General features: G+C 35.3%; 1 protein-coding gene across 1 annotated transcript in view; it reads left to right on the forward strand.

The window, feature by feature from the left end:
- Nucleotides 1-18,133, forward strand: part of LOC118182279 (xaa-Arg dipeptidase-like) — a 36,603-nt gene extending 18,470 nt beyond the window's left edge. The window contains exons 2-6 of the mRNA XM_035351603.2: nucleotides 722-873; nucleotides 8,300-8,449; nucleotides 11,957-12,098; nucleotides 13,443-13,691; nucleotides 17,616-18,133. Coding sequence (XP_035207494.1) covers nucleotides 722-873; nucleotides 8,300-8,449; nucleotides 11,957-12,098; nucleotides 13,443-13,691; nucleotides 17,616-17,911 — 989 coding nt within the window. The 3' untranslated portion in view covers nucleotides 17,912-18,133. The remainder of the gene's footprint in view (nucleotides 1-721; nucleotides 874-8,299; nucleotides 8,450-11,956; nucleotides 12,099-13,442; nucleotides 13,692-17,615) is intronic.
- Nucleotides 18,134-23,753: the final 5,620 nt, after the last annotated feature.

The following is a 23,753-nucleotide window of genomic DNA, read 5'->3' on the forward strand; positions in this document are numbered from 1 at the left end:
TTTAAAATAAAAATAAACGTTAGTAAAACTTAAGATCCTTACACATTTACCAAAGTTAACAATTTTTCTCTAGTGGACAATAATTTTGTTCAACTTTTAAAAGCTTTTTATTAAACAAGCCAACAACATTTTCTTGACCATCTGTTTCTTTCATTTGCTTTGATGTGACAACATTTCAACCTGAGCTTATATCTTATATGCTCTGTATAATGATTTTCCCATACAGTAGCAAAAATTTAACAATGCTATGAGAAGATTGAATGGGAACATTTAATCTTCATATTAGTCACAGCAGATTATAAAGTTTTCTTTTCTAATTTTGTATCTCTTTTTTACAGCTTCTCGTCAACTGCAAAAGTTTCTTAATTAATTTCATAAAAATATATTTAATGCACGTCAGCTCTTTATTTAATTTTCCTTCCAGGGTATCTACTTTCTCCTTCAGTGCGTATATCTTGTATATTTTCTGTTGTAACATGATTCGTATATTTCCTGTTCATTATGACAGTGTTTTCCGTCCTTCTACAGAAAGCCGAAATCATTATTTTGCCTATTTATAGAATTCATTCGATTCTTTCGTGCAAATCTGCGGAAATGATTTTGATAGCTTCATTGCTAACGATAGCTTGATTGTTAAGAACGTGATTTCTCCTGAATATGAAACAGTGTTTTTTCAATTAACATATTAATAATTTTCTAGATTTTTATTTATTTATTTCAGATGGTGGCCCAACTGTTGCGATCCTTCTGGAATACGATGCGCTGCCAGAAATAGGCCATGCTTGCGGCCACAACCTCATCGCGGAGGCTGGATTAGCTGCCAGCGTTGCCGTGAAAGCAGCCATGGAAGCGGATCCTCATTTAGCTGGAAAGGTGAAAGTTCTTCTAGTTATGGTGACTATAATGTGTGCATTAAGAATGATACAGTCAAAAGTCGTTAATCCGGACTCGTCGGGACTTCGGCGATTCCGGATTATAGATCATCAGTTTAAATCTGGTAAGATGGCATGCAGAAATTATAAAATTAAAAATATGAAACCGTAATTTATGAAATAAAGAACAATTATGATCTAAAGGTTATCAAAATTTACAAAAAATAAAGCTTAATATTTATTTGTTTACTTTATTAAACATTTCTTTCAATGCAAGTTGTTTAAGTTGCTTCGTTTTTTATGTGATAATATTTTCTCTTTAATTCTATAAACAGACATAATTTCTTGTTCAGTTACAAAGTTCCGCTGTCCAAGTCCTATAATTGCTGAGTCGAGAATACCGACTAACTTGTCAATCGAAATTTTTTCGTTTTCAATAACCTCTGTGTCACCTTCTTCGCTATCGGAAGCGAATTATAATGACGAGGAATTTGATTTAAATCATATCAAAGACGGAGTACATCGAGATGAAATACTACATTTAGTAAGGAATTATAAGCCAAATAAAATAAAAACATCTGTCCTGAAGATAAGGATAGTGCTGACAGATCAACTTCCAATTCATTGCGCGCCGCGACGTTTCCCCCCCCTCCCGCCGCAGAGCAGCTTGAAATTGATAAACAGATTTCGGAATGGTTAGATAAACAAAGGATATGCCTTTATCCATTTTTTGCAGCGATTCTACTTTTTGTTTAATGGACTTCGAAACATACTTTCGCTTTGTAGATCCTTTAGATATTAGTAAATATATATCGGAAATTCTATTTGACATAATCGAAAGTTTAAGCTTACTTATATAAAATTGCTCTAACAGTCTGCAAAAAATAATAAGCCGGATCCAATTCGAAGATTAAGGAACAACGCAATCTGCAACATTAACTGAATTAGATAATTTTAGCTTAGCTTATACCGTCCGTTATACATTAAACGCGCATGCGTAAACGTTTCCGCATGCGCACACGCATATTCGCAGCCGTAAAAGTTTTTCGCGCGTCGCAAAGCATGCGAAGAAAGTTTGTAGCTTTGAGGTCCGGATTATAGATTATTCCGGATTATGAGTGTCCGAATTAACGACTTTTGACTATATCAATTTATTATGTATGTGAATAGCATAATGTGACCAGATTTTAACATTGGTAAAGCGCGACACAATTGACCGGGGGAAGTGATTAAACAGAGGAACACAAATTTTCATAGAACGAAAAATCGTATTGTAATATATTTTTAAAGTTTCAACACAAGTACAATTTACAAATACATTAAAAGCAAATACGTATAGTATTATTTTATTCTTTGGCGTATTTCTCGTTTGAGTGAATTTTGTTTAGTAGATTGCTGTCGTTGTTTGAAAGGTCCTAAAATTTTTCACAAGAATTTGTTAAATTATATTTCACACATAAAATGGCTTTCAAAGTCTCAACACTTAATTGTGATTTTTCTGAGGTCCGCACTTTATTTACCGTAGAAAGAAAAAAAAAAAAAAAAAAAAAAAAGCGCTCAGTCACAGCATTAGTTCCTGGGGTATTCCACAGTTTTTAGTGCATTATTGTACGGAACATAGTTTGTTTCAAAATGATGAAATATTTCTAACCATTGTGATTTTCGCTGATGTCCAAGATTTAACCTTTTCCTTATCAATATATATTTTAATAATAATGTCTAATTATAAAGATTATTTTCAGAAATATTACTATATGGAAAATTTTGAGTAATATGATCGAATGATTTTTGCACATTCCAATTAAGTTCTTGTTTTAATACAATTAGCTTGTCGTTTATTCTTCCTACAAATCGGGACTTTTATAAAAAGCCGCGGAATGCGGGACAAACTGTTAAAAATCGGGACTGTCCCGCCAAAAGTGGGACGTCTGGTCACCTTAGAATAGCACCAAGATGCAGGGTATATGAAATGATCAAGAGCTGTAAATTAATCAAATTTTATTAAATACACTGAAAGGCGGCGGAATCATATTTCATGCTGTATATATCCACCCAGCGGTTTAATCCTAGTATCCGGTGCACACGGGATTTGGCTACTTTTGGCGACTTTTATGAGGAGCAGTAAAAACGGGACATATACGATGAGTAGTAAACGGGTATTCAAAGAATATATATAGTTATACATAGTATATACTATGTATATAGTGATAGTATATAGTGTATAGTATACTATCACTATATATACATAGAACATTCCTTTGGTAATTTTTGGTGTTGGCGATAATTTTCAAAATCGCGCTAAGGCTGCACCGTATACTAGGATTTTACCCACCCAGCTTTCAGTACCACAGTCTAGTGATGCCATCTGGTGGTGAGAATTTTAAATAATTATAGCTCGTGAGACTGAAGCAAAGTTGTTCATTCATTTCGCCAACTAGTAATGAGGCTATGGCGATAGAAACTTTGGTTGCTTGGCTGATGATCCAAGATGAAAGTGATCTTTTAACATTCATCAAATCAATACTGGGATCTTCGTTGTTCGTCATAGATCCCATAGAAAGCAATCACGGATCTTCAAAGACTCAGCTGTCTCAATTTAAGATACATTTTTATGAAGGTACAGTAGAAAAGAGTTTCTAAGTGTCGTGAGAAGCATACCAGTGTCACGCCGGTATAGGGGGAATAGTATAATTAGTAGACGGCAAACTTTCCATTAACATGACAAAAGGCCATGAAAAAGAATACATATTCTAAATCTTCTTTTACTGTTTCTAGGGCTTAATTTCTAAACTTGAAGTGCGAGAGCCATATAGAAGACTGTCAGGAAAGAACAAAAATAAATAAATAAATAAAATGACTAGTAAAATGGTTAATAATTAAACAATTAAATAATTAATTACTAAATTTGCATGATTAATCATTAGAATAATTAATATTAAAATTTAATAAAATGTAAAGATATAAATAAACATATAAGTTATTAAATTAATTATGAGTAATTAAATAATAAAATAATTCGATTTTTTGAGGTTTCGGCTAGAATTTCGCACAAAAAGTAAGAAATAGCTCAACCGGTCCTCCGGTTTAATTTAAGCTCTGAATATAATGTACTACTTCAAGGGATGATAGAAATAAAGACCATTCTTTTTTCGGCACTCGAATGAAAAACGTTAAAATGGTTAAAGCGTCACTAATGAAAATACATTAAATGCTGTATGCAGGAAGGGGATATAAAGAAAATTTTAACGGATGACCTGTAGGCATGAAAACAGAAAGAGAAGTCTCGAGCATTTTCTGACAACGCTATCGTCTCAGTATAATTCTAACTATGAAGAAAAATATGACAGAGGAACAAATTTTCACCGAATACGAGGGTTAGTTGAAAAAAAAAAAAAAAAAAGTAACAAGTGACAATTTTCATCCCCCCGTCTTTGGTTACATCTTTTCAAAATTTCTGCAGGTGCCTTTTTTCAGCGGGAAGACTATAGCGTTGGAACGAAAATTTACCCGCTGCATAAATTCATTGTACTTTCTGGAGAATAAGCTTTTAACATGCAGGTGGGGGCTTTTCTTTCCATTTAAGTCTCTACCTCCATCCAGGATTTGTTTCCCAGGGAAAGAGAAGCATGCATTCAGAATTTAGAATCGATTTTTAATATAATTTTATTATTAACAATACAATTTTCTACATCAGATTTCCGCTGAACTTGCTGTTCAGTTACAATAAAGAAGCGGTGGAGTCTTCTAAATTTAGGACTCCGGTGCATTCTGGCACGAATTTTGATTCATGGCCAGAGTTAAGAGCCTGGATCCGGCGCAATTTAAGCTCTGATTATTATTATATATTTCATAATTAATAGCTCTATTAAAGAGTTAATTAATTCAAAATTAACATCACATGAAATTAAGTGGTTTTGTTTTCTTTTACATTGCATATATTAACGCGGATGCCAGAACTATTGCAACTAATATATTCACACCAGGCGGCAAACTCTTAGAACCCTGTAATTTTGTTTGTTTAACGAGACTTTCATTTTGGGGCAAAAGCCATAACGCCAGACATTCCAAATGTGTTCTTTGCCTTCTCCTGTGGTGTTATTCACGAATATTTGTATAATGATAACAGGAGAACTTTGTTTCTGTAGTTTCAAAATCAAATCACAAATTAAAAGAAAACTATATTTATGAGATAAAAATAATATTTCTTAATATGTGGTATGAAAATTTGACAATAAAGGTCAATTAGTAATATCAGTAAGGGTCATTATTTATGTTACACATTAATCAGTCGTCAAGATTGATTGACAATAAAGGTCGAGATGTAGAGCTGGGACATTGGTGAGGTAAGTGAGTCACTTGCTTCAGGTGAATGGCTAGAATGCGCGCCAAAATTACCGCGTTTTAGAAATAAATAAATTATGGTTGTTAACTTTCAATTTGTTTTCAAAGTATTACATTTAGAGCAATAAAACAGGCACTACTTTTTAAGCACAGGCGTATTTATGTATTTTTCATTTTCCTTAATAAGTTAGCAAAACCAATCAAGAATTTATTTCAGTTATTAACGATTTATTTAATGTGAGACAGTAAAATCATTATTACGTATTTTATATAATTTTCAACTCGTTACTGTTGTTTTATATATATAGATAATTATAAGTAAGGTTGTAAGAACAAACGAACTAAGACCAATTTTGGTCAAAATTTTGCGCATTGTGCTGCAAAATTAAGGAAATTAGAAGATAAATTTTAGTACGCTCGCCAAAAAGTTACCAAAACTGTGGCTCCGTCAAAACTCCAACATAAGCATATTTAGTTGCTATGAAATGTGTGAAACAGGAGAAAAACTATTTGAATATTTACAAGTAAAATTAATAAAACAGCTATATGCTAAACAAATTAGGTAATTTTAGCACAGTAAAAAAACAAATCAATTGAACGAGGTAAAATATAGTAGCCTATTGCTAAACGAAAAAAGTAGATTATAAAACACAATAAAATACTAATCAATTGATCAAGGTAAAATATAAAAAATATTAAAATTAAGAAGCGGTAAATTTTTAATTAGCCCAATACGAAGTTTACTTTGGTTTTTCAGGGGAACTTTTTTTAATGAATTTCGAACCAAGCTAACTCCATTACGCTTTTCGCCGAAACAGACAAATGAAACTTTGCGCGACAAATTTTTTAATGAATTAAATAAACTATGTTAAAAAACTTAAGTCTCAATTCTCTGTTCCAATTTCCCGACGCGTCCGCATATATTGAAACATTAAGGCATTAAGGAACATTAAGGAAACATTAAGGAACATTAAGGAACATGAAACATTAAGGAAAGGCAATTCCAATGTACAGAAAAAAAAATAAATAAATAAATAGCGGTATGCTATTAGTCAAAATATACAAGAATATGGGTTGGACCTGCGAGCAAATACCTCATATTTACCATTGCCATGAATTGAAGCATATAGCCTCTTTAAGCAACTCATTTTAAAATTTTATTTGTGAAATTTAATATAACAGTTCGCAAAAAAGGTAAATAAAGCTATAATATCAAAAACTTTAATTGTACATAAACATAGAATTAAACATGAAATCGCACCAAGTGAGTTTGGCTGCATGAATATTTTCATAGGTTTTCCCATGTGTAACGTAAATACTAGTCAATCTTCTTCATAAGATCTTCAAGTTATCCTTTTTTTTTAGGAGAATAGCCCCCCTATTCCTTGCCATATTAAATTTAATTAATTAATTAAAAATCTCAACAATTTCAAAGCGAGCAGTGGCAACACTGTAGAGAATAAAACTTTTTAATCTCGTGAGCGAGACTGTCTATTGGAAATTCTTAAAGGTATGCTGTTTTTTAATTATTTTTAGGAAAATGTGCTGTTAGGCCAAACGTTCTCGAAACGAGCACGTGTCTGCAAATGAAAAAAGTCTGATGTGTACACCACGTGACTTCCTTGTACGGAATATTAATTAAATTATACGCATTTTTTCTTGCATTTCATTTAAACTTATTAGATTGAATTAAACCTACTTCGCCGACAGCACATAAACCACAATAGAATAAATGCATATTTTAAAATTCACTTTGTTTACCCTAGCGACACTCTGGCGCTAGGTTTACTTAACAGTATCATATTTCGTTCATATTATAACTCAGAATGCAAACAATTTACATCATTTAAAGAAATATCAAATCGTTGCCACATGTTCTCTTCAAATACTATAATAAATCTAGAACTATGTATAAAAGAAATTAAGCAAACAAAACAAAAAAGGAACAGTTTTTCACAGACGATTGACTATTTCTCATTCAATTAATTCAGTTTTCACTTCGCGACAAGGCAAAAATACATAAAAACTCAAAATATCTGTATTAAAAATTACGAAGTAAATCTGAAACGCTTATTTCCTCGAAAAAATTCCAAAAAGGATTAAGCATGATTTAAACAATAAATGAAGGCGTTATCTTTGTTGTTGCGAAGCTAAGTTTCTCTAGATTGGCAACAAATCCACTATCCTGCTGTTTCAAATGTAAACAAGAGCAATGGCCGCCATCAAAAACATTATTAAGCTAAGGGGCACTTAAACAATTTTAAAATTGTTGATAATTCTAAAAATATTGCATACAGATTTACTAAAGGCATAAAAACCTTAACCGGGAGATAAGAACAACATAATTCAATCATTTTTAAAGCAAAAAATGTACAATTTAGAAACATATAAGAGTAAAGAAACTGAGATCACTGAGCCGGGTAACAGAGTGGATATATATATAAATATATTTATATACGTTTGGTGCAGCCGATTGTAACCAAAATACGGGGTGCACATCTACATGTTATAGCAGCCCTATATACAAATTTCAACGTTCTGAGGCTACTCGTTTTTGAGTTATGCGAGATACGTACGTACGCACGTACGTACATACGTTCGTACAGACGCCACGAAAAATTCTCTTCAGAATTCATTTTAAAGCAGTTTTATAATTTTTTTTGGAGGAAAAGAGTGTTTTATTCTGTCCTTACATACAGATATCAATGAAATACATCGTTAAATTGCATTTGAAAGAGGTCAAAATGGGATATTTTCGTTGAAATATGCTGCGTGAAACTTTTCGCGATTACAATACTTCCTTTTTACTTCGTACAAGGAAGTAAAAAAAAAGGCCTTTGGGCATAATGTAAAATCTGAAAGCTTTCAGATTTTTTAAAATGTTTTCAATATGAAAATAGCTTTTTCTTTACACCTGTGTAATCTGTTATAATATTAAACAACATAATTAAATTGCAATATTGTCGAATGCAACAAATTTAGCAAATTACGCGCATGTGTTATAAAGTCGGTGAAAAAATTATAACAAATGATACAAAAAGTGCAGTTAATTTCTTAGAACTAAAACTGATTTTTTGTCTTTTCAGTTGATTGTTCTGGGCACTCCTGCCGAGGAAGGTGGGGCAGGAAAGATACGTTTAATTGAATTGGGAGCCTTTAAAGGAGTAGACATAGCTCTGATGGCCCATCCTGCTAGATTAAACGTAGCCGCTCCTCCTTTTTTAGCTATAGTCAGGGTAAGTTGAGTTGACTAAAATATCTTTATTTCCTCATTTTTCGTGACACTTGCCCGTGGACATGTTTATGAAGGAAATATATGATTAAATAAATTAATAAATTTGTTAATTGATCTTTTAGGTTTCAAATTAGCATACTGTCATAAAATGGCACCTTTGCATTTGAAAATTACGAGTCTATTAAGAAATGGAATCGAATGGTTTTACGAAAAGAAAAATTTATATATGTCATACATGTGAAAATTAAATAGGAATTATGAAATTTCTAATTTTTCAAACCGTTTACTGTTGAAACGAAAACAAGTGAAAAACAGAAGTATTTCTTTATCATTTGTTTAAACAATGATAGAGTTGTTGGTACTTGAGCACTATAGTATGAATTGTGAGGCGTGAATTCTGAATATTTTAAGAAATATTTTCGGAAAAGTTTGTGGCCAGTTTAATAAAATTATCTCAAGTTAACCCCAATTATGGAAATAAAGTAATAGAAAAAAATGTTTGAAGTGGGTAAAATGAATATATCATTTGTTATTATTTATTTCATAAAATATACTCAAATCTATCACAAAAGCTTCTAATCTTGATGTGTAGTCTTAAAAAATATATATGTATATAAAATTGGCAATGGTAATACATTTTATAAAAATTATCTATATGGTCACACGCAAAGACAATTAATTCTATCTCTCAAATATAGAAATTATGATATCAGCGAATAAACCGCAAAAGTATTTCTCAATTAAAAAGGGCAAAAAATGCATACCCAATAAAGATACGTAGATCTCTTATTAAGTCGCATCTCATGCTTTAAAAGAAAATCCAAGCTTCCCACCCCCAAAGAGCTACTGCAAAATCTTTAAATATACTGTGAACAAACAAAATTATAAAATATGATTTAAAGCTAATCAAAACAAAAGAACATGATGTTTCTTAGACCTAATGCCGATATATGTTTCTCAGAGTAAGGACTATGCGCAGATTGCTGTATGAAAAGTATCTGGCAGGCGACAAATGGAAATATATAGTTACAATTGATGAGGCATGAATATACTTATGCTTGCAACAGAAAAGATCCATTTACGGCCAAAAAAAAAAAAGTTTTAATATGTTGGTTCAGAGAAAACAAGGAAGGTTTTTCTAAAGGTTTTATGGTTATTATTACTGGATTCCCTTATAACGGAAAACTTAAGCTAAGGAAAGTAGAAAAAGTTAGAAAATTAATTCGGATTGCTATCAGAAATATATTTAAATATATATTTTTAAAGAAAAAATTCTATCTCTTTATCCAAACAATCTCCACTGAGTTAAGTACTATCAGAATAAGGCTCCAAGCCATACCTCTAAATCTACTGCTCTATTTTTTTGAAAAAATGACAAATAAAATCGAAATTAAGCCATTCTCTCTAAATGCATCCCAATCAAGTTCCCTGATGTGTCTCGTATGGATTAATGTCCATTTTGACTTTTAAAAGAAGCTCTTTATAAGCGGCATCCCAAAACATTGGATGGACTTCGATAGATTGTGAAGGAGAAGTGGAATAAAATCAACCTTGACGTTTTAACAAAAGACTTTTATCTTGATTATCAAGGGGTAATAATGATAGTTCAACAAAAGGGTTATCAGACTGAAAATATTCTAAAACAAAATTCTAAGGTTTGCTTATATATAAACCTTTGCAAATTCGATACAAAAATATGTATCTAATATACTCTTTGTAGAATCACAAAATCATTTATGAAATCTATTATAGATGTTTTAGTATAAAAGAACCTGTTTTTCGAAGTATATCACAAACCATGATGGTAATATTTATTAAATGTTGAAATGGAATCTGAATCGCTAAAAGATTTTGAAAATGCAAATACTACATGCGTTTTATACACTGAAGTGCCACTGAATTAGGGATAGACCTGATGGCTATACAAATTTTATAGCGCTGCGCGGCATCTGTGCTCACGTGAGGAAGTTGTGGTAAATGCACATACAGCTAGTATAGTACTATGGTTGTTGTTAATCAGTCGTTTCAATTGCCAATAAGGGTAAAACTTCTGATTTAGACAGCTTCATTTTCGGACAGATAGTAATCACTCGACGCATGAACCATTCAGTTTCCAAAATCCTCAGAGCACTAGGATTTTTAAGGCCGACAGTGTGAAGAGTATACTGAGAATGTACGGATGGTGGGAAAAAGAACTAGCCATCGGGCAAATTGTGAAGGACAATTAACCTAGAACAAGCGTGGTGTGAGACGGCTCAGTCGTATTGTATATAGTCAACGAAGCCAAAAATAAGCTCAAATTACCACCCAGCTGAAGCAGGGCGGCAGTCGTACAGTTAGTAAAAGGACTGTACAACGCTTGCTTCACCATATGGGCTTCGGAAACCTTAGATCCACGACAGTATCTTTGCTGAATGCATATCATCGAGATTCGCTTCTTGCCTGGGTAAGAAAATACAAAGAATAGACTCTAGTAGACTTGAAATGAGTAGCAAGGAGTGATGATTCTCGATTCCGACTAGTTAATACCAATGAGAGACTGAGAATATGACGTCATACTCATGAAGCCATGAACGCTGTATGACAGATTGGAATTGTACAAGGCCATCGTGGCTTACTCATGGTCTGATAAGTTTTTTTTCCTGGCAATTTTTGGGATCTTTGGTACTTGTAACAACCTCCCTCAATATGATTCGGTATGTAGAGTTGCTGGATCATCATCTCTATCCATTTATGTTGTCCTGTCATTCACACAGAAATGGAGTATCCTAGCAAGATAACTGCACCTGTCACTGGTCCTGGCTGGCTACTGCCTGGTTGGGATGAGCGTTCTTCTGCCTTTTCTGTCATAAATTGGCTACTTAAAAGCCCTGACTTAAATTCTACTGAGCATCTTTCGGACGTTTTGGAGAAAGGTTTGAAAACTCATCAAACGATGAGGATGAGCGTTCTTAAACTTCTCTGTCATAAATTGGATACTTAAACGCCCTGACTTAAATTCTACTGAGCATCTTTAGGACGTTTTGGAGAAAGGTTTGAAACCTCATCAATTGATGAGGATGAGCGTTCTTAAACTTTTCTGTCATAAATTGGCTACTTGAAAGCCCTGACTTAAATTCTGTTGAGCATCTTTCGGACATTTTGGAGGAAGGTTTGAAATCTCATCACACAACACTAGCGACTCTTCCTAAATTATAGACAGCTCTATCCGATGTTTGGCAAGCCATTCCCTAGAATGCTTCCACAAACTTATTAAATCTATACTTCGTCGTTTGACAGCCATTATAAAAGCCAGAGGAGGCCCAACTCGTTATTGACTAGCTATCCCTAATTCAGTGTAGTATATTTCTATCGTGTTATTTTAACATTTAAAGCTATATAAGGACTTCACATAACCTCATGTTTGTCAATGATTTAGCACCCTCTCCGGAAGAACAAAAAGTTAGTAAAGTGGGATTTAATTCTCTTTTGATTACTGAAGTTAATTGAATGATAGAATATTTTCCAGGCTACAGTGGAATACAAAGGAACAGAAGCCCATGCTTCTGCTTCTCCATGGAAAGGACGGAATGCCCTGGACGCCGCAGTCGCATGCTATCAAAATATAGCTTTACTCAGACAGCATATCAAACCCAGATGCAAAATGCACGGTAAGGATGCCATTTTGATATTTCTTAAAACTCAGATTAGCTTTCTTCCATATCATTCATGCATAAAGTTTTTCTAGGAAAGGATATTGCTTGACAAAAAATTGATCAGTAGCTACGGATTCTACCCCCAAAATACTGATTTGTTCAAAGTTTCGTAACGAAGAAAGATAATACCATAGAATGCGAATTCAATAGACAAGTTACAGAATACTGGTTTAAAGCACGAAAAACGTTAATTAAATCGAGACAATTATTCCTTGTAATGGGATTCGATTATAATTTATTTTTCGTAAATAGAAAACAATAGTGAAGTGGGCGGGGCGATGTCATGGAGGAAAGTGAAATGTGCATGAAATCATTTTGTGTATAATAATTATAATATTGTTTTAAATATGCACGAATATGGGGCCATTTAAAACGCTACTTTTCTGCTGAATAGTTTCTTTATTTTCCATATCCAACTAATAAATGTTAGTCGTCCCGACGAGAAAATGGTTAGTGACTCTGGCTGCCGTACCGAAGGGCACGGGTTGGAATCCTGAAGAAGGCATGGATGTAAATTCTCTGTTTCTTCCTAGGAGGTAACGATGGCACGGCCAACTGGAAGAAATTCACGAAGGTCACGACGGTGGCCGCCCATAAGGTACCTCCCTAATAAAATGACCACCGCTTCTGGCCTAAGTAGTGGCCAAAGCCTAAAAATGGGTAGTGCCCGCTATTTCAAGGGAGGAAAAACCCTAACATATACTGTGACAACGTAGTAATTAAGTACATGTTGTTATTGTGACTACTTGTCCAACACTAGCATCAAAACAAGCCTACAAAATTCCCCGTGGTAAGGAATGCAAGATTGCACCTGTCTTTGGCAAAAGTCTTGAGCAATCGTACTGTCATCTCTACTCTTGTCTTTGTCAAGAGTACAGATGGCAGTACGACTTTGCTTAGTTCCGTTCCAGCACCCTGGGGAACGGGTCCAAGGGTCTCTCACTCCTCTCGTCCCCTACCACTAACCACTCGAGAGGACTGTCAGTTGGCCGCATAGTTAGAATGCCCTCATGTCGCACAGACACTATACATTTACAAACCTCTATGCCATATCTGGGATTCAAACTCGGGCCTTTCGGTACGGCAGTTGCTAACCACTATCCCAGTTGGGCGGCGCTAAGTACATTTCACACAGTTAAGTACATTTCGTTGATTTCTAATGTAAGAATTATGTTAAATGATTGGAATCTAAGCAGTAGAACAAACGTAACTGCTATCTCTTTTATTTTTTTACAACATTGCCTCGTTCTTACAGAGAAATTTGAATTTTTTTTATCATAATTATGTATTTTTTCACAGCTGTGATCACGAAAGGTGGCATCATCCCGAATATCATTCCAGCAGAATCCTGCTTGAAACTGTTCGTGCGAGCGCCAGACAAAGTCGAATTGAGAGAACTGCGGACCCGAGTCGAAGCTTGCATTACAAGTGCTGCGACAGCAACTGGATGCGAAGTAACTTACAATTTCGCAGAACAGGACTGTTATGAGAACTTGATAACGAATAAAGTTCTAGGCAATTTATATCAGACATATGCAGAACGGCTAGGTATATAACATATTCACATATTTTTTCTCAATTTTTTTTAAATACTCAATAACAATAATAAAAACACATGAAAATAGAAACTAGAAATTATTTTTGCCATGCTTTTAATGTCTTGCTTCATGTCTTATAGAAACGGCGCGTTTTGGTTTTGAAATGCAATGACATATCATGTATGAGGATTTGTTTTTATTCTCACAGTTTCATCCTACAGGGGCTGTTCACACATTTTTTAGACGATGTATATTGTATTCACAAAACTAAATTACATAAAATTCTTGTGTTTTAAATGTTCTATTTGACATCCCTTATTCTGAACTATCTTTCGACACCGCAATTTCCGGGATAATAATGCCTTTTGAAGCGGCAGAAGAGATATTCTATCCCACTCCTCCCGAACAGCTTTCCAGAGTCCTGTTAGGGTTTGGGGACAACGTTTGGATAATGCAGTGTTTAAAAGTCCGAAAGCACAAAAATCCATAGGTGACACATCGGGAGATTTAGTAGGGATATCAGTGAAGGGTATGGCCTTGATACCAGTTTTTGTTCCATTTCTTTTAGGAAATTTACAGTGGATTTTGATGTGTGACTGCTTGCTTTGTCCTGATGGAGTCTCAAAGATTGATGGCACTGTGGGTAAAGCGATGGTATTTCATTCAGAAAAATTGGTGATAAAATGTGTTCCTGATAGTATTTGGAGTTAATCTTGACTTTTTTTTGCACTCTCTTTATTTTTAACTTGTCATTATAAGAAAAACCATCAACAATCATGAATCCCTTAGAAAATCTTTCTTTCAATTCTTTGAACCATGTACTTAAATTTGTTCTCCCTTTTTATGATAATAAATGGCTCTTTAAATACACCCATGCTTCATCTATTGTGACAATTGTTTTCCATTTTTCTTTGGATAAGTGTTTCTCATATAGAATTCTGCAGCGTGTCCTGCGTTGAACGATATGCTTTGGAAAAAGATGATGCACATTGCGTTTTTTCGCTATCTTAAGATTTAAATCAACGTTTATCATTTTGTTTACAGTGGACACCGAGCATTTTAATGATTTTGCAGCTGTCCTTTGACTAGGGGGATTTTCGTTTAACATTAAACAACGTATCTTTGCAATAGTCGAAGATGTCCGTTTTTTCCTTGGATACTTGTTTGGAATTTTTGTCCCACTTGAGGCTCCAATTCGACGTTTTTTTCCTTTCTTGTTGATGATATTACCTATCGACGCTTTAGATATCGCAAAACCATGACTCTCACATCGTTTTTAGATAACGGAGTATGCATATTTCTCTTCGGAAAGAGCGTAAATGTAGTCTTCGAACCACTGCTTCGTTAAATTCGCCATTTTGAATAAAAACAAAACTTTCAAGCCACAGACGATAATTTTCACTTTTAAAAACATAGTGCAATTGCAATTACCTTTTTTGCAGCAAACGATTTTTTTTTATTACCGCTTACCAAAATCGTGTGAACAGCCTCTGTATTTCGATTCTTTTTCTTTTCTGTCGAACTTTCACATAAAAAATGCGTTAAAAATAATGGAATAAGATAGTTACTGATAACTTTGTTTAATGATACGAAGAATAAGCCAGACGGGAAGCATCTTAACTATGTTCTAACTAATTTATGTATTTGTTTTTGTTTGTTAATTGTGGCAAACAATAGAGGCTATCTGCCTAAGAGGAGGGATGCCTTTGTGTGGAACTTTCTAAGGGAAGCTGGCAAGCATAGAATGAACGGGCATAGAATGAACTCGGCGAAGGGGCTGGTTGCATGGGCGGTTTCATGGTTATGCATGAGAAAAACCATGGAACCGCCCATGCAGCCAGCCCGTTCGCCGAGATTCGAATCTCGGATCGAACTACTGCGACAATCATCAGTTTTGGTAAAACAAGCATTGAGAAATGCCGATGCAGTAAGTCGCATCATCTTTCCCTTTCTGTAATTGAGCTGTTATATTTACCTTTTATTTAACCAATTTTATTTTAAAATAAGTACTAAATAAAACAGTTGGTCTTTGTATTTCCCTCAGGGAAATTTGGCAAGTTACACCGCCAGTACTCACCGATTTCCCCGCTCCGCCGCTGGTAGGCCTCACCCCATAAACATTTTTCAGCTGATTAAAGGGAAAAATTATTCGTTAAACTTTCAAGTAATTTCTGTGTCTATTCAGTATAAACTACTTCCCCAAAAGTCCTTACCTGACTTTTATTTTCGCAACCGTTGGCAGTAAACATATTATTACTTGCAAGTACAAAAATATTTTAAACGACGCAAAGATTCATGATTTCGCTTTTATCAATTAAAAAAAGTTAATCTTACAAAAAATGCGAAATTTAACTTGTTATGCATTCCACCGTTCCTGTACTTACACTTTGGAAAATTTTGTTCCTTGTAAAAAATCAAACACAAAAGAATTCATTCCCTCCATGCCTTCTCTGGATGCGAACTAAATTGTGCAACAGAAACTGATCGAGATGTTTGCTATTAAAATCGGGAATCATATTCACAGGCCGTATACATTTGTACCGAGCTAAAAATAAAATATCAGTTTGGAAAAAGGTTTCAAATGTTAACAGATTATGTGATAAGTATTTCTAGGCAGAGTATCATGAAAAATGATTCCCCCCCCCAAATGAAATCTTATTTACAGAATTCGTGTTCTGGAAAAAAAATGGTAGTCTTCAGTACTGGTACGTTGTCAGTTCGTAATGTTATTTGCATTAATTAAAAATGAAAAATATTTGCAATTTAATAAATTTTTTTTATGATTACCAGATTATGATTCTAAAATTAGTAAAATAAAAATTAAAGAAGCCTTAAAGCTTTCAGATTTTATATTACGTCCAATGGGGCGTTCTTTGAATGTTTCGTGTGTTACCTTTATTTATTTAAGTATTATGTTCTTCGCACTTAAACCATAAAATTGAATTCAACAGCAATATCCCAAAATATTTAAAAAGATCTTCTAATTTATATCTTTAGAATATGTCTTTTACACAGTCTGGCGCGCTGGAGATAATTTTTTTCCCGTAAGGTGTTGCCATTGCTGGCTTTGAAAGCGTTGAGTTTGTTAATTAAAAATTGGTTAAAGATTTAAAAAATATGAAATAGGTAATAAAACAAATTCCAAATTTGGACTTCCAGATGCCCATATTCGAGTGAAGGACTACGTTATGCAAAATTTGATGTCTCTAGAAATCATTGTTTTTTCGCGATGCGAGAAACATACATACATTCATGCAGATTCTTTATGCTTTAATTTCTTTAAATATAATGCAGGACTCTAATATTAAATGACAGCAATTTGAAAAGTGAAACGCCGTTTTATGCAATGGGCGACGCAAAATGCCAAAACGAAATCAATAGCTCCTCTGGATAAATTGTCCCTCTGAACTAATAATAATTTAAGTTTAAAATAATTATTTTCTGAAAAATAATATTTTTGAAACACTGCAGATATTCAAAAGAATTATTTTCGCGAAAATCGTTCTAAACATGTATTAGATCGTATTACGTTATGGGAAGACATGCAAGTTATATCTATTTAAAAGGGAACGAAAGCTTTCGTGGAAGGCTTTTTAAGGAGAACTGATTTTATTCACTTTATATTTGGGAAAAGTACTAAAGTCTTGCAGGCAACTCATTTGCAGGGATTTAAAGCCAATTCAAAGTGTTCAGCGGACTAATTACTATCTCTACTAGTGGGGGCTAAACATGTGTAAAAAGCCTCTATATATTAACAAAGTTTCATTGAGAGGCCTTTACTAGTATATTAAAAGGGTTACTACACATGAGTGTAGGAAAATAGTAGTGTTAACTGGTTTGGAGTATTATTTACTGTGAATGCTTAAATATCTGGTATTATTTTCAGAAAAGGAAAGATCTTTAATCTATATTAATCAGAATCAATTTTTCTTAGGAGTTGATTTCATCAAAGATGTATCGGAGATGCCTAGCACTGGTTCCACAGACATGGGCAACGTGTCTCACATCATTCCTTCCATCCATCCTATGTTCAATATCTGTACTGAAGCTACTAACCACACAAAAGAATTCACGAAGGCATCTGGAGCTCCAGAGGCCCAAGAACCTACTCTGAATACAGCAAAAGCTATGGCAATGACGGCCTTGGCAGTTTTACGGTCACAGGAGACACTAGATGAGGTGAAGAGAGAATTTTCATCAGATATTCAACACAATTTGCAGTACCAGTGACTATTAAACATAATATCTAGTTAATCTTGAATGTAGCAATATGTGACTACTGTTTAAAAGTCACACTGCCACTGGCTATAAATCTCAGCATTCATAGCATTTTAAAAATATTCTCATGTGAGCAATTTTTTGACGTTAGATTCATTGTGGGTCATTTTTTATGATAATTTTATTATTAATTATTGTTATAAAATTTAGCAAGTTATAAACCCTTGAATGCTCTTTTTTGTCTGTCTTACTTTTTATTAATATAGTGAGTGAGGTTTTTGGCGCAAAACCAAAGATGATTATAATGCGCCAAACACAATTTGGGATGATCGAGATTGATGAAATTAAAATACAATAAATAAAAACAGGTGAACAAATGTACCAAATCCATAGGATGAAATCATATAAAAACAAGGTAAAAGCACACATTAAAATCCAAGATACAATCTTCGAAACAAATTACCATTACGTAATAAAAGCCAGTCTCTTTTAAATAATAAAATAAATTACAATTGGCCTCTCTTCCGATTAAACGGTCGAGAGGTATTAAAATATTTCTGACGAAGACTATTAAAACATGGACACTCAATTAAAATATGACGGACAGATAAACAAACATTACAATATTTACACACAGGCTCATTCTCAGCTTTCAAAAGGTAGTTATGTGTCACTCTAGTGTGATCAATTCTGAGGCGAGTCAAAAGAACTTCCTCGTTACGATTTCCAGCAAAATCCCAATCCTCGATTCTAGGCTTTACATTTCTCAACTTGTTGTGAAGCTCAACATCCCAAATTTGTTGCCATTTTTTCTGGATCTTCCATTTGATGACACAACAGATGTCTCTAAAAGGGATAAGGCAACTGGACAGTTCAACAGCAGATTTTGCTGCGATATCTACAAGCTCAAATTCCCTTTATTCCCTTTATTCCCGCAAGTCCAGGAGCAGAGCAGTACAGGACTTCATATCCTCGAATCGTTAAGTTTATATGAATCTTGAGAACATACACTACCACAGGATTCTGAGTGTTGGGAAAAGCTTCCAACGATTTATGAGCACTATACGAGTCTGTATAAACTATGAACGTTTTGTGGCAGAGTTCCAAGATGTAGAAAAGACCATAATATATTGCAGTTAGTTCAGATGTTAGGACTGAGAAAGCATGGTGCAAGCATCTGCCCTCTATGTGATCTTCAATTACAAATACCATCCCAACCATCCCAAGATGAACATTTGACTTGGATCCATCTGTATATACTGGAAGATAACTGCTATATTTATGCCTTCGCTCAGCAAAGAATTGTCTGTAAATGTCGTTAGTGCTTGCTTTCACGGGATGGTTGAAAACATCAAGAAGCTGAATCCGTGTATTTTCGCAAGGTAGGATTTCAAAATTCTGCACTGCTTGGGGGCACATATCAGAGAGGGAAAGTTTCTTAATGACAGGGCGAACTCTTTTTTAAAAGGGAAAGGAGGCACACAGGATGGACAAAGTAAAGGTAGGCACACAGGATGGACACAGGAAAGGTAGGCACACAGGAAAGGTAGGCACATAGGATGGACACAGGAAAGGTAGGCACACAGGATGGACGTGTTTCAAATAAAGTGTTACACGCATTATCAAGTAAGCACAGATTATTAACATGTTTAGGTTGCTATAGAATATTAAAATATTGCAAAAAGGTCAATCGCTCACGCCTCAGAAAAAGTGATGGTTCGTTACAGTCAACATACAGTCTCTGGACAGGAGAAGTCCTGAAAGCTCCTGAACAAATACGCAGAGCTTGATGGTGAACAGGATCTAGTTTTAACAATACTGATGACCGAGCGGATACGTAAACAACTGAACCATAGTCCAGTCTAGAGCGGGCAAGCGCTCTGTAAATGCGAAGCATAGAGCAACGCTCTGCACCCCAGGAGGTGTTCGGCAACACTTTTAAAATATTTAGTGTTTTTAAACATTTCTTTCTGAGGTTTAAAACATGAGAAAGGAAAGTCAATTTTCGGTCGAACGTCACTCCTAAAAATTTTACTTCAGGCGCAACTGGAATAATTGTACCATTCAGATATAACTCAGGCTCAGAATGGAGACCTCGCTTCCTACAAAAGTGCACGCACAAAGTTTTCTGTTTCGAAAATGTAAATCCCTGTTTGTCTGACCATTATTGGGTCTTATTCAGAGCCATCTGCAATTGCCTCTCTACGTATCTCATGTCTGCCCCTCGACAGCTAATCTGTAAATTATCAACATATAGAGATCCCAAGATGGTAGGAGGAAGTTCTTTTAATACAGAGTTTATTTTTAAACTGAACAGGGTTACACTAAGCACACAGCCTTGAGGCACACCCTCTTCCTGTTCAAAAACATCCGACAAAACAGAACCAATCCTTACTTGAAAAGTTCTAGTGTTCAAGAAATTCTGAATGAAATTTGGTAGGTTGCCGCGCAAGCCACTCTTGTGAAGATCCCGAAGTATACGGTGTCTCCATGCCTTATCATAAGCTTTCTCAATGTAAAAAAATACCGAGACAAGGTGAATTCTTCTTACAAAAGCTTTTCGAATGGATGTCTCTAAGAGGAGTATGTTATCTACGGTTGTTCTCCCCTTTCGAAAACCGCTTTGCTAATGCGATATAATATTATTCTTTTCCATGAAGTAGACTAGGCGGCTGTTTACCATTTTTGTTTCCAAACAGCTTGCATACGCAGCTTGTAAGGGCAATTGGCCGATAGTTGGAGGGATTTCTTGGATCTTTCCCTGGCTTAGCAATAGAAACTACAACAGCTCTCCTCCATGCACTGGGAAAAGTACGCTCCTTCCACACTCTATTGTAAAGAGTGAGAAGGGAAGTCAGTGACTGACATTACAGATGCTTTAGTATTTCCTAATTCCCCCATCAAGACCCGGAGAAGACCTATGTGTCTGCAAAAAAGCAAAAGCTCTTCTTAATTCAAGCATAGTCTCTATTGCAAGGCTCAGATTTGGAAGAGTTAAATTTCATGGGATTTATTTCAGAGTGCTGCTTGATAGAGAGAAATGCAGGTGAATGGTTTCTGCTGGAAGAAATGGCAGCAAATGTCTCACAGATAGTATTCGCAATTTCTTCTATGGAGCTAATCACTCTCCCATCTTTTAAGTGAGTAGTCTTTATATATTCCGCATGCTTTTCGAACTCTTTCCGAAACCCGCTTACTAGGCGTAGAGGATGTTATTGATGACACACATGAAATCCAGGAATCCCTCTGGCTCTGCCTTCTTACTTTTCGTGCATTTGCTCTGGCTCTTTTAAATGCGATAAGGTTTCGTAGGGTATCTACGAAAAATTCCCTATTCTTTTTTTTTTTCTTCTTTTTTTTTCAGTGCCTCATGACAGTCACGATTCCACCATGGTTTCCAATTTTTTAGAATTTTCCTGATGTTCTAGGGATGGAGAGCATAGCTGCCTTAATAATAGTATTAGTAACTGCTTCAACTGCATCATCGATATGCACATCTTCTACCATGTTTTCTGTGAGCTCTGCAGTGGAAGAGAAGAGTTCCTAGTCTGCCCTATAAAGTATAAACCGGGCTGATCTCGACATGGTGTGTGCTCCTCTTCATGCAAGAGACACAAAAATGGGATAATGATCGCTGTTGTAAAGATCAGTTCTGACACTAAAAGTGCAAAATGGCAACAGAGATGGTGAACAGATGGCAAGGTCGAGAGCGTGGAATATCCTTGAAGGCTCATGGAAGTAAGTATCCTGCCCATTTTTCAGGAGACAAAGGCTATGATCTTCAATCATCTGCTCAATTTGTCTTTCTCGGCAATTTGCATCTTTACTATCCCAGAGTGGACTATGCCGTTAAAATCTCCTATTATGATAAAGGGGTGAGGCAGCTGCTCTACGAGACCATTTAAATCTTGCTGATCAATGTGCTCATTTGGAGGCAAATACAGAGAAACGACTGGAGACAACAATATGAAATTTTGCTTGAGTAGAGACAACTTGGAGGGATGTCGTCAAGGGAAGTGCATTTGATGGATAGTCCCAGTGAGATGAGGAGGCCTACACCCCCACTGGAACGCTTACCTGCAAGATTATCCTTCCTGACTAAAGAAAACCTCCGAAGTGTTGCTTGTTCCTGTTTCAGATTTGTTTCCTGTGTTGCTAAGCACACAGGATTATAAGCATTGATTATATTATTTGATGTTGAGCAAATTTCGGTGGGAAACTGAGACAATTCCAAGACATAAGGGTGGCCATTATGTTTCCTGTTTATTTTTCCAGTGCTGCTTTTTTGTCTTTCGAGGAAGGAGGTGTTTTAGGATTTCCATTGCCTCTACTACTTTCATATTATCCAAATCCGGAGTGTCAGAGATAGAATCGTCAATTGAGCTATTGCTCAGATTTCGGTTTTTGTTAGCTGTTTTTTGTAGGCTTGTTTCTGGATTTTTCTGAATTACTATTTCCTTCTTCTGGATTGTGTGAAGTGGGTCTTTCTTGTTTTTGTTATTAATTGGAGGCTTTTGGCTTTTTGTTGATGAAAAGAAAGATGTTTGGATGGCAACTGATCTCGTGGACTTAACAGCATTGGCAAAAGTTAAATTTGGGCACACTTGTGAGCTTTCTACTATTTTCCTGGCTTCAGCATAAGATACGTTTCTAGTTATTTTTATCGCCTGAATTTTCTTTCCAGATTTCCATTTAGGACAAGAGCGAGAAAATGTGGGTGTTCACCCTTGCAGTTCATACACAAAGGCCCAGCGGTGCAATTATCACTATCGTGGCCAACCAACGAGCATCTGGCTCACGTAAGGTTGCTACGACAGGACGTCTTAGAGTGACCAAACCGCTGGCATTGGAAGCATCGCATTGGGTTGGGAATATAAGGTCTTACGGGGACAGTTAAGATATCCAGCCTTTATATTCTTCGGCAGATCAGGCGATTTGAAGGTCAGGATCACGTGTTTTGTGTCAATCAACTGGTCTTCCTTTAGCCTCTTGATCCGCCTAGCACCACAGACATTTTGGTCAGCTAACTCGGAGACGAACTCTTCTTCTGAAACACACAGAAGGTCGATCTCCAAGATCACACCTTTACAGGAATTAAGTGTTCTATGAGCTGACACAGTTATAGATACTCGTCCAAGTTTGGTTTGATGTAAAAGTGAAGCAGACTGGGTGGCCGAAACGGTATCAATAAGCAGGTCTCCAGAAGGTAGACGCTTTATGTTCCTTGGTTCACCTATGCATGAATGAATATATTTGCTCACCAGGAAAGGAGACATCTGTGCAATTCTCCAGAGCCACTGTAAACAACAACAAAGAGCGGACAATCAGTAGTTTCTTTGGCATCTGCATCGGTACCTATCTTCTTGCTAATGGATTTGTCAATAATTTCGATATATTGGTTGGTTTCATTTGGCTCAGGTTTTTTTTTAGAATAAAAAGAGAAGCCATGATTGAAAGAGATAAAATTCGGATCCGACGGCCCCACCCACCACGGAGCCCAACAAGGGAACACAGATTCCTGTGTTAGGGCTAGCCGTACCTATACGCAAACTGAAGCCCCACAGTTGGCTTTCGCGAAAGCAGGTACTCCCGAGAGCTTATCCCCAAGTCACTGGAAAAGTATGAAAATTTTTTTTTAAAAAAAGGAAAAAAAATTCTGAAAGGTTTCAGATAGTAATAGTCGCCCAAAAGTTTTATTAAGGTATTTTACGCTCTCGTTGAGCTCTCAATCTACCCGTCTGCTGCTACACTCACTTCTACTAATCCATTTTTGTTGCTTTTTTAGCTTTATTATTAAACATCATTTCCTTCGCACTTACGCCATACACAATTCAACAGCAAAATTACAGAAAAA

Source organism: Stegodyphus dumicola, chromosome 8 (assembly GCF_044657685.1).
Source record: "Stegodyphus dumicola isolate Sdum_Otavi_A_Nest chromosome 8, ASM4465768v1".
Lineage (NCBI taxonomy): Eukaryota > Metazoa > Arthropoda > Arachnida > Araneae > Eresidae > Stegodyphus > Stegodyphus dumicola.